This window comes from Ovis canadensis, chromosome 15, assembly GCF_042477335.2.
Source record: "Ovis canadensis isolate MfBH-ARS-UI-01 breed Bighorn chromosome 15, ARS-UI_OviCan_v2, whole genome shotgun sequence".
Taxonomy (NCBI): domain Eukaryota; kingdom Metazoa; phylum Chordata; class Mammalia; order Artiodactyla; family Bovidae; genus Ovis; species Ovis canadensis.
Genome location: NC_091259.1, coordinates 89,584,094 through 89,596,557, shown reverse-complemented (window position 1 = coordinate 89,596,557; position 12,464 = coordinate 89,584,094). Strand labels below are relative to the sequence as shown.

The window sequence follows — 12,464 nt, the reverse complement described above, 5'->3', positions numbered from 1 at the left end:
GACAGACTCGGGGTCAGGACTTTCCAGGGCAGATGGAGGTGCAAGTCCAAGATTCCTCCTGCCTGGGACTAACTTAACACCCATGTCCAATCACCTCCTTTACTTCCCTGGGGATTCTTCAGTATCTTTTAATAAACCTTTTTATTTTGTATCGGGGTATAGCTGATTAGCGATGTCATGGCAGTTTCAGGTGAACAGCACAGGGACTCAGCCATACATGCACAATATCGTTTTAAAATCGATTTTTGCTCATTTATCTGCACTGGGTCTTAGCTGCGGCATGCAGGGTCTAGCTCCCTGACCAGGGGTCGAGCCTGCTCCCCGCCACGCTGGGAGCTCAGGGTCTGAGCCACTAGATCACCAGGAAATACCCTACAATATCTTTTGAATCGATTCTGCTGCTATGTGTAGTGGACTTCCTTAACTGTCCCAAGCTATTGGTCACCTGCAACTTGGTAACCAGAGTATCTATCTGACACGCATATGATCATATCACTCCCTTGCTTTAAAATGCTAGTGGTGGCTCATGTCCAAAGCATTAAAGCCCATACTCCTTAACTGGATATACAAACGTTTATCAAAAATGTCTCTTCATTTCCCAACAGGGAAGATGTACTGTGTGTTACGATCACTGACCCCTCACAGTTCAGCAGGTGGGATCAAATCTCAACACCTTCAAGCCTCCAATCACGCTCCTTCTCCTAACGGAAATTGCTTGTCTTCCTCTTCTCTTTACTTCACCAGGTTCATTTATTTTTCATGGTCCAATTTATGTATTTATTTATTTTTAAAAAATACAGAATTTTATTTAGAAACAGTTTAAAAATAGAAAAAAACCCTGTCAAGAAAGAGCAGGTGGGAAATGGGTTCCCAACAAAATGGAATTTTAGGGCAACAAAAGTCTAAAAGGCCGCAAAAGAGAAATAGCACCACTGTTGTTTGAGCAATGGCTAGTTACTTGCATTTTTTGGCATTGTTAATCACTGAATCTGGGTTTTCCTCTGAATTCCACACAGAGCATGCACTACACAACAATCTTATCATAAAATACCTGCTTGCTACACACATTTCAGGACAAGCTACCACCAGAAACAAATCAATACACGTATATCAGGAGCCGAACAGTCTCAACAGTGGCGACACACACATCGCAGAATTCTGCCAAACAAAGGAACTGAGTCGGCTGTGAGCAAAGCAAATGAGAGGTTAAGGAATGAAATATTTTAGATATTAATAATTAATTCAGACATGGTACTCTATTTTCTGCAAAAGAAAATTAACGTTTAGCCACACGCTAACATTTTTATCTCCGAAGAGATTGGTGCACTGGCAAAGCATTCCGGTAACAGTGGAGGGCTGTGGGCAGCGGCACCAAAAGCGCCCAGCCTCGCAGATCCCAAGGAGTGGTGGCCGTCACGGATCACTCCCTTTGCCAGAGGTCCAGAAAGAACTTGCAGTATGACCGCCTGCCTGCTGGACTTCCGCTCTAAGCAGCAAAGTTTAAGGAGCCAAAGAGGAGTCCCCAGTGGGCAAGGGGAGCAGAGAAGAGGAACATGTTAAATGTAAACTTAAAAGGCAGTGAAACAGGACACAGCCCCCATTCAAATCCCAGAGATGTGGGCAAGTCCCCAAAAGTAGTTGTTAGGTTTAAAACCTGGACACACCTCATTTCGAAAAAAAAAAAAAAAAACCCACCATGCACAGTATACAGAATTATCAGGGATAACTAGAAAAATCACCAGAGAAATGCTCAATGAAAATCAAGCTCTTTGACTCAGACGTCTCAGGCCTGAAACACACCGTCTATTCATCCAGGCAACAATGCCTCTTGCTTCTTAGCAGGCATGCTGTGGGTCAAGGACATCAAAATGGCTTACAAAATAACTTTCAAATTTTGCTTTTGGGCCAACATCTGGGCTTATGAGGATCAAGCAGTCCTGCGAAGGCTGGGAACAGCAGGTCCCAAAGGCTCCAGGTTCCAGCCCTTCCTTCCCAGACACAATGTCAAACACACATCTTATATTTTGAAATATGGAAGCATCTTTTAAACACTCGTAAGGCATCTATTTATTAAAACGTTCTCTGCCAAGATTTCACATTAACTTAACATTCACATCAGTCTTTGCATTTCTCTGCTGAGGCCTCCGCCCTCTCCAGCTCTCAGTGCTACCAGCATCCGCAACGTGAGCCCCGTGGTCAGCCTCTCTGTCCCCTGGGTGAACCACCTAGATGTGAGCACTGCTCTGCTACGAGGTAACCGCTCCTAACTCAAACTGGCTGGAAAAGGAGTGGACACTCCCTTCTATTATTCTTAGAGGACTCACTGGTTTCTTCTCATAAGCAAAAGTACCTCTTCTAAAAGTGCACTTTGCAGAAGTATCATGGTCCAATTTAAATGTTAGTTTTTCTGTAAGTCTCCCACCACTTCTGGACGGGTAGTGACTTTGCCTTTTTGCGACCCCACCTGACCATGTGCACAGACCAATCAGAACACGTGGTTTTTTAAGACAGACTGTGTATTTCTTTGCCCTTGTAGACTTAACTTGAAGGCAGCGGCTACATCATATCCACCTTTGAATTCTCCATATTTGACACAAATTTAGTATATAATAGACAGATGCTGAATCAATGGTGTGGTATTAATGTTTAAAATAGGAAAAATATCAATAGTATGGATTTTTCAAAAAATGAATGAATACATGTTAGAGAAGCCAGTTCATTTGTTGTTCACTTGGATTTGGGGGGATCCTTCCTGCACCGTTCTACAGTATGTCTTTAGACGAATAGCCCAACGTGCCATCCTGGAAACACCAGTCCTGCCGTTTCAAGTCCTTTTAAAACACGTTTATTTGTTTCTGTGGCTGCACCGGGCCTCAGTTGCAGTGCATGGGATCTCTCGCAGCAGCATGTGAGCCCTTAGCTGCACCATGTGGGATCCAGTTCCCTGACCAGGGATCGAACCTGGGTCCCCTGCACTGGGGGCTGGGGGTCATAGCCCCTGGACCATGAGGGAAGTCCCCCATCAAGTCCTTCTAACTCCTGCTTTTACTTCCGTGCCACCGGCAAGACCCTGTCTCAAAGAGAAATTTCATCCTCTCCTGCTTTGTTTCTGCTTTGTAGGTGTATGGCACCCTTTTCCACATTAGAAATAAAAACCCATTCAACCTGGAGGTGCTGGTGGACGCCTGGCCAGAGTATCAGACAGTCATCATACGGCCTCAGAAGGAGGTGAGGCCCCTGGTTCCTGAGGGTCAGGCCGCTCACCCTCAGGATGGGGACGAGGGGCTGCAGCCAGGGGCCGGCAGGGGCTGGGGGAGGATCTTGACACGCCTGATGCATGCAGATTTGGGAAGGGTTGCTTGGAGGAGAGGGCAGGATGGCGAGACGAAGCGCGGGAGTGGACCTCAGAGCCAATGGTCCGGGACCTGGAAGTTGCTCTAGAATTCCATTCAGTCAGCTCTCTCCTGTCGAGCCTCCGATGAGAGGCATCCTCCTCATCCTAGATGCCTGCGGTTGCAAACGGTCAGGAAGTGTTCTGCTTTCCTTATGACTCGATGACCGCAACCCGACAGTACTTTGAGCAGTGCTGAGTGTGGGGTCTAAGACCGCTGCTTTCCTGACACAGAAGAAGTTGACAAAAATGACGATGTCAGAGGGTTGTGAAACAGTAGAGGCCATGTTTGTTTCATAAGAGCGTCTTCATCTTTCAGGGGAGTGTGAGTCGCGAATCCCATCCTTCCCAGAGTAGCGATACCTTAACACCCCCCTTATCCATACAGGAGTGCTAAACGCAGCATCGCCTGCAGCGGCCCCCGGGGGCGAGCCGGGCTCCCCTGTCCATGGGATTCTCCAGGCCAGAATACTGGAGTGGGGTGCACTGCCCTCCTCCAGGGGATCTTCCCAACCCAGGGATTGAACCCGCATCTCTTACATCTCCTGCACCGGCAGGGGGGTTCTTTGCCACTAGTGCCGCCTGGGGATTCACTTTCAGAATTAGCCGAGGCGTCACCTTCTCACAGACCAGGAGCCTGGACCCCAGCCCTGTTCTGTGTGCCTCCCTCCACCCTGCAAGCCCCCATTCTTTGGGGCCTTGAACACCCACTCTTTCTGCTGCACTTTCCATCTCAGACACTGGGACTGCTTGCCCGGCGCCCCAAGGGCAGCTGACTCCAGGGCACCACCAGGAAGGAGCCCCTTCCAGTGGCTTCTTCTACAGGGGAGTCCACGGAAATGTCTGCACCTCTCTCACACAACAGCACCAAAGCCCATCCAGCAAATTAGTCTCTAGCACTTGGGACACAGGCAGAGCATTTTGTGGACGACATCACTGTGTAAATGTGATTGGTATTTGTTACGTCAGGAGATGAAGGATGACCTGGATCATTATACCAACACTTACCACATCTTCACCAAAGCTCCTGACAAGTTAGAGGAAGTCCTAGCGTGCCCGCAGGTCATCAACTGGGAACAAGCCTTCCAGATCCAAGGTGACTGGTCTAAATTAAAGCCAAAGATGTCTCATTTAATTCATAGTAGATATGAAAGGGGGTGAAGTGATGCTTGCTTTTCTCCTCTCCACAGGTTGTCAAGAGAGCTTGGGTGAGGCATTACAGAAAGTTGCAGCTTCAAAATCAGCACAGGTGGATTATCTGAGAACCATGCTTTTTGTGTTTGAAAAACCAACACTCGAAGCATCGAGTGGTGACAAGATGGATTTGATGAAGTTATTAAAAACTCCCAAAGTGCTTGAAGATAAAAGGTGAGATTTTTACCTTTTGCTTCTGAAATTTCTGATAGAATAGTTCAGTTGCACTATGGGCCGGACTTGTAAATGTAGGATCTGAGGCTAAATAATCATGGTGTTCAGAGCTTCGCAGGTGAGAAAGGGAACTGTGTTAGGTAATGTCTGCTGAGCTTGGGCAGGAGCTTCGTTAGAGCAGGTTCTTTTCAACTTCCTTAGATCTCACAAGAGTGCTCCCAGAAGAATATTGGACATCATGGTGGAATTGAAAAACTTTTACTGAAACTATTCATTTTTTGACACACACACGGAAAAATACTTCATACTATGCAAACTCCGTGTGTGTGTGTGTGTGTGTGTGTGTGTGTAGCTGCCAAGTTGTACTTGACTCTTTTGCAACCCCAATGGACTGTAGCCTGCCAGGCTCCTCTCTCCACTGGTTTCCCAGGAAAGAAAATTAGAGTGGGTTGCCATTTCCTTCTCCAAAGGATCTTCCCAACCCAGGGATCAAACCTGCATCTCCTGCATTGCAAAATTCTTTACCACCGATCCACCAGGGAAGCCCTATGCAAAGGATACAAATATGCAAAGTAAAAAGTGAAGGCTTGCCCACTTGGATTTCTGTCCGTGGGTAGATACTCTTAGCATTGCTTTTAGAACTCTGCATGTGAGAGTCGTCTTGTTCGTTTTTTCTCTACACCAGATGCATGACTACACTGCCATTCACCCTTTTCACCCAGCAATGTGTTACACACATCTTTCACGTAAGCTCATACAGGCACCCTTCATTTATTTTGACAGCTGCATAGATTACCACAAGAGGGAGATGTGCAATTCTGTGTGCCCGTATTTACACACTTGATTTCTCTCCAGTTCTTCCTGATAACAAAAATTCTGCAATAAATGTCTTCACAAATAGATCATCACACAAGTTGTATAAGTATTACTGAAAACTGAACTCCTAGAATTGAAGTGCCTTGGTAAAACCATACGTGCATTAAATGGAAGATTTTACCAAATTGGTTGGTGTGCGTGATGTACGAACATATGATAGCATAGCATATTAAAAAACCCATCCTTCAGTAGGGACATGGGTAGATTTCCTATGGTACAGTCCAAACGCTGGAATAATGTACAGCCGTTGACAAGAATGCAGCAGCCCTCTGTGAACTAAGAAGGAAACAATAACAAAAATATATTCTGAAGCAACAGCAACAACAAAAACATATTCTTAGTAAAGCAACAACATCAGCAACAACTAAGATGGGCAGGATCGTGTAGACAGTGTGTCCTCACAGCAGAGCGCATCTAGAGTTCCAAGCAATGCCTCTGGACAGTTACACAAATGTATCATACCACTAGTTGCCTCTGGGGAAGGGGACTGTGTGATAAGGAATCAGAGAAAAAGGAGACAATTATTTCCCACTGACATCCATCTATGCTTAACAATTGTATCGCTACATCAAAAAATAAATAAAATCTAAATATACACTAAACACGTAGAATCGATTTAGCCAGGGGAGTCAATAATATTTGAACCCTGCTCTGGCTCAACTGTGTTCCCGTGAGAATCATAAAAGAAATGTTTGCATGCAGAAAAATGGTAGATAGGGATTAAATAATACTTGACATTATGACTGGACATCTGGAATGAAGTGCCTGTCCTAAGGCAGTTCTTTATTTCCTCTAAACCCAATATATATTTGGATGTCTTGCCCCTCTGGCTTTAACTGTAGCACAGGAGGAAGTCATGTGAGGATGCTGGAGATCTTTGAGGAAGTAGCACCAGAGTCAGTTTGAGGATGACAGAGAGAAAGCCTCACCCATGTGTGGGCAGTTGAGAGCCCTCGTGACCCCACCCAGTGGAAAATGTGACGTGACTTTGAAACTGACAAGTCCTGGAAACCCTTCCCCCTTGAGAAGGGGTCAAACTTCTTTGAGATCTTCCTTCTGCGCCAGCCACTCCTTCCCGCAGAAGATGTTATTCTGATTTTGCAGATGAGAAAACACAGTCTCGAGTAACTTGTCCAATAATAGAATCAGGGCTGAAATCCTGATTATTACCACACACACAAAAATCCAATATCCTTTTTTCCTATGTTTCTGCTCCTGAAACTGCATTTTTGTACTTCTCTAGTGGTATGTGCTGATGGGTTTTGGGACACATGAAGCCATAAGATCAACATGGCTCTCATCTCCCTATGATGTACATTTTGTTGAACTATCTGTTGGAAGAAACATTATCTTGTGCATTTAGATATTTTGTGAAGTATAATTTGAAATCTAAATTTTTAAATGGAAGTTAGTTGATTTACATCATATTAGTTTCAGGTGTACAGTATAGAAGAGGCTCCATAATTCTTTAGGCTAAATTTCATTTAAAAGTCATCTCAGCATAATGAATATGTTTCCTTGCACTGTATACCCTTGTAGCCTATCCCTTTTATACATCGTAGCTTGCACCTCTCAATCCTGCATTTTTTATGCAAGAAGCTTTAAAGAAAATTCAGCCACATAGAAGGTTGCACGGCTAACAGTCCTTGTTCTTTTAGGAACATATACTGTTATTCTCCTTTGTTGGGGTGTTTGGTTGGGCTTTTTGAGATACGCTATACTATATCTAGCCGACTCTCTGCTATTAAATGTATCATAAATGACTGAGGATTTTCTCACTTTCAATTATTTGGGAACATTTTTAAGCAGGCATATAAATAGTTGTGTGTGTGTGTGTGTGTGTGTGTGTGTGTGTGTGTGAAGGGTACACCTATTTCTTCCTCTGGGCTGTGGATCCTTAAGGAAAGGGAAGTGTCATGTTTCCTGCTATCCTGATGCTTTCTAAATGTTGACTGAATAAATGCACATTTTTTTCTTGGCAGGAAAGAAACCTTTCAGAGCATCTTCTTGGATGTCTCGCACGCAAAGCTCGTGAATGAGCACTGGGAGTTGGGAAAAAATGAGAAGAGCTTGAAATATATTGAGCGCTGTCTCCAGAATTTTGCGGGATTTGGTATTCTGAGTGCAGAAGGGAACCCCATCTCTTGGTTTCTGACAGAACAGTCCTGTGAGATAAGAATGGGTTACACTTTCCCCAAATACCGAGGCCAAGGCCACATGTGGCAAATGGGTTGCCACAGCATAGCATATTTTTTTTCCAAAAAAATGCCATTTTATATCCACGTGGCAGAAGATAAAGAAAAAACTCAACAGGTATTGCTCAGTTTTGGGTTCAGGAATGCTCTTTGTGGCTGGCACCAATGGAAATGCACCCCGAAGAAATATTGATGGTGCTACTGTCCATTTCAAGTGTTCCTTATCAGGGGAAAAAAAACATCAGTGCAAACAAATGTAGTCTACACGAGCAGCAAAAACCATCCACTTATCTGGGGCTCAGGCACTGCCCAGGCCACACTTCTGTAATAGTTTTCTCTTCTTTCTCTTGTATTCCAAAACATTAGAAGCTTGGCTCCTTGCTGTCATGCTTTTCCTTTACGGTGAGAAATGTCTCAGAGTTGAAATTACCCAGTGTCAATCATTAGTGCTAACATTTCCCATTTTCTTCTTTGAAGAAGGCTTCTTTCAGGGAAGAATTTTGCTTTTTCATGCTTCTAATTTGAGAATAAAATGTCTCCTTTGAAAGTCTCTTTGGTGTTCTTCTCTTCTTCCTACATAGGTTCCCAAAGGATCTCTCAAAACGCTTCAGCATCACTGCTGTTGGTCTTGGGTGCCCTCAAAAGTCCTTTGAGGCACTATACTGAATTAAATTATGTGGCCATCAGTGAAAGTTTGGTTTTCTGACGAGCTTTTTATCACAGAAACTTGGTTCAGTTGAGTTGTATAGTCTAACTTCATATTTCCGTAAGATTGTAGATCTATGCTGTATCAGTTTCCTACTGTTGTTGTAACAAATCACCACAAATTTAGTGACTGATGATCCAGTGACGTGATCTACCGTATGATCCACCAGTCCCACTCCTGGACATATATCCCGAGAGAACAAAAATTTAAAAGACACGCATGCACCCCAGTGTTCACTGCAGCACTATTCACAGTAGCCAAGACACGGGAGCCGCCTAAATGTCCATCAGCAGAGGAGTGGATGAAGAAGATGCGGTAAGAATGCGCGCCAGCGCACTGCTCAGCCATGGAAAGGAAAACAATGCCGTTAGCAACAAACTGGGTGGATCTGAAGGCTGTCACACTGACTGAAGTAAGTCAGACACAGGAAAACAAATACCACATGATGTATGTATATGTGGTAAATCCTAAAAAGGGATACAAATGAACTTATCTAGCAAACAAATAGAGTCACAGATACAGAAAGCAAACTTATAGTCACCAGGGGATAAGGGAGGAGAAAGAGAAATTGGGAGATTGGGGCTGACATACACACACGCCTATATATAAAATAGATAACTAGTAAGGATCTACTGTAGAGCCAGGGAACTCTACTTGACACTTTGTGATGGCCTGCATGGAAAAAGAATCTAAGGAGAGTGGATATACGTAAACATATAACAGAGTCACCTTGCTGTACACCTGAAACTAACCCAAAATTGTAAACCATGTAAATCAGCTATACTGCAATTAAAACTATTTTTAAAACTTAGTGACTTAAAGCAACCATTATTACCTTATGTTTCTGGTAGTCAGAAACTTAAAATGGGTCTTGAAAGTGAAAGTGTGAAAACATTAGTTGCTCAGTCGTGTCCAACTCTTTGTGACCCCATGGACTGTAGCCCTCCAGGTTCCGCTGTCCATAGAATCCTCCAGGCCGGAATACTGGAGTGGGTGGCCATTTCCTTCTCTGGGGATCTTCCTGACCCAGGGATCAAACCCAATCTCCTTCATTGCAGGAGGAGTCTTTGTTTTCTGAGCTACCAGGGAAGCCCTAAATGGGTCTTATGGGATAAAAATAAAAGCGTTGGCAAAGCCAGCTTCTGGAGTCTTTAGGGGAGAATCTATGTCCTTGCCTTTTGAGCCTGAAGAAGTTTCCCACATCCCTAGGCTTGTGATCCTACCTCACTTTACTTTTTCTCCGTACTTCCATCATCTTTACATAGTCTCCTCTGATGTATTCTAATCTCCTTCTGTGTCCCTCTTACAAGGACACTTGTCATTGCCCTTGCAGGGTATTTGGTCCTATCCAAGAAGTCCATAAGACATTTGGTCCATGCCAAATGCTGGGAGAAATATTAATAACCTCAAATATGCAGATGACACCACCCTTATGGCAGAAAGTGAAGAAGAACTAAAGAGCCTCTTGATGAAAGTGAAAGAGGAGAGTGAAAAAGTTGGCTTAAAGCTCAACATTCAGAAAACGAAGATCATGACATCCGGTCCCATCACTTCATGGCAAATAGATGGGCAAACAGTGCAAACAGTGGCTGACTTTATTTTTTGAGGCTCTAAAATCACTGCAGATGATGACTGCAGCCGTGAGATTAAAAGACACTTACTCCTTGAAAGAAAAGTTATGACCAACCTAGACAGCATATTAAAAAGCAGAGACATTACTTTGTCAACAAAGGGCTGTCTCATCAAGGTTATGGTTTTTCCAGTAGTCATGTGTGGATGTGAGAGTTGGACTATAAAGAAAGCTGAGCATGGAAGAATTGATGCTTTTGAACTGTGGTGTGGGAGAAGACTCTTCAGAACCCCTTGGACTGCAAGGAGAACCAACCAGTCCATTGTAAAGGAGATCATTCCTGGGTGTCCCCTGGAAGGACTGATGGTGAAGGTGAAACTCCAATACTTTGGCCCCCTGATGCGAAGAGCTGACTCATTGGAAAAGACCCTGATGCTGGGAAAGATTGAAGGTGGGAAGAGAAGGGGATGACGGAGGATGAGATGGTTGGATGGCATTAGTGACTCAACAGACATGAGTTTGAGTAAACTTTGGGAGTTGGTGATGAACAGGGAAGCCTGGCATGCTGTAGTCCATGGGGTCGCAAAGAGTCGGCTGAGTGGCTGAACGGAACTGCAGATCAGGGAAGCTGGAAGAAGACTCAAGGAGCTGTGGGGACTTCAGACACATTTATTCTCCCCAGGAAGCAGCAGCAACAGCAGCGGCAGCGAGTCTTCAAAGACTGCTGCTGCTGCTGCTAAGTCACTTCAGTCGTGTCCGACTCTGTGCGACCCCATAGACAGCAGCCCATCAAGCTCCCCTGTCCCTGGGATTCTCCAGGCAAGAACAATGGAGTGGGTTGCCATTTCCTTCTCCAATGCATGAAAGTGAAAAGCGAAAAGGGAAAGTGAAGTCTCTCAGTCATGTCTGACTCTTAGCGACCCCATGGATTGCAGCCCTCCAGGCTCCTCCATCCATGGGACTTTCCAGGCAAGAGCACTGGAGTGGGTGCCATCGCCTTCTCTGCTTCAAAGACTACTGATACACTAAGGCAGACAAGAGTGGCCTGTGGCCTGGTGCCCCCAGGGTGAGCAGTATCGCTGCTCACAGAGCATAGACACGCAGTGTGAGGCCGTGAGACAGTGGGCCAGGAGGGCCTGACTGACTTCACTTCTCCAAGACATTCCGTCTTTAATTAATGTTATCCCGTTTCATATCGAAGGTGAAACAATTCCATTTGCCCCTTTTGTGCTATTGTTAAAGCATCATCTCCTGCGTTTACTGTAACTGCTGCACAGTTATTATGTTCTTACTGTTCAGTCTCTGAGTCGTGTCCGACCCTTTGGTGACCCCGTGGACTGTAGCCTGCTGGCTTCTCTGTTCACGTGACTCTCCAGGCAAGAGCACTGGAGTGGGTTGCCGTTCCTACTCCAAGGGCTCTGCCCGACTCAGGAATCAAACCTGTGTCTTCTGCTTTGTCAGGTGGGTTCTTTTGCCTCTGAGTCACGAAGGAAGCCCCGAACAGTTACTATATTTGAATTTAAAACAGTCGATTGTTTGTAAAGAATTTAAGAAAAGAAAGAAACATAGCTTTAAACCACTTATATTGTCAATAGTCTCTCTAACTGCAGTTCCAAAATATCTTTGAATTTAATTTCCTTTTGGTTTACAGACCATTTTTTTCTTGTAGGGCAGATATGCCTTGTTTATCTGAAACTTTTTTTTTTGCTTGTGTGGATATTTGCAAGGATATTTCGTTTGATATGAAATTTCAGGCTTTCAGCATTTTTAAAATGTCATCTTATTGTGCTAGGGAAGAACGTTTGTATTCTGCAAGTTAACCACTAAAGGGATGTTGCATGTAAGCTTGAATTATATATAATGGCCCATCTCTGGGAACCCTGCCTCCAAGATAAGGAGTGTTAAACTAAAATACCTTTGTTTAGCTCACAGGAAACATCCCCGACTAGGCCCACCTGTGAGTGGCTGCAGGAAGGAAGGAACAACATCCCTTCTGAGTCTGATTGGAACCAGGAAATGGTTGACTTGACTCCCTTCCCTTTTAGCATGAAAACAGCCTGAATCCTAACTCAGGAAAGAGGATTCTTCGGGGTCTGAGTCCATCATCTTTCTGGTCTGCTGGCTTTCTGAATAAAGTCATTCTTCCTTGTCCCAACAACTTGTTTCTCGATTTGTTGGCATACAGTGCTAATGAAGGAGGAAACAGAACAGGCCTCCATCCTGAAAGCAGGACTCCATCCTGGGCCGGACTGTGGACTGTGAGTTATACACCCAGGATCTATGGAAACAACATACCAACTGGAAAACCAGGCACCAGGAAGGAAGAGCCCCAGGGCTCGTACCTAGACTGTCCATCGC

At 44.6% G+C, this 12,464-nt stretch overlaps 1 protein-coding gene across 6 annotated transcripts in view; it reads left to right on the top strand.

The window, feature by feature from the left end:
* Positions 1-8,382, top strand: part of GLYATL2 (glycine-N-acyltransferase like 2) — a 93,811-nt gene extending 85,429 nt beyond the window's left edge. For all 6 annotated transcript variants that reach the window (XM_069553238.1, XM_069553234.1, XM_069553236.1 and 3 more), the window contains 4 exons: positions 3,121-3,228; positions 4,361-4,487; positions 4,582-4,759; positions 7,618-8,382. In XM_069553238.1, coding sequence (XP_069409339.1) covers positions 3,121-3,228; positions 4,361-4,487; positions 4,582-4,759; positions 7,618-8,023 — 819 coding nt within the window. In that variant the 3' untranslated portion in view covers positions 8,024-8,382. The remainder of the gene's footprint in view (positions 1-3,120; positions 3,229-4,360; positions 4,488-4,581; positions 4,760-7,617) is intronic.
* The last annotated feature ends 4,082 nt before the right edge of the window (positions 8,383-12,464 follow it).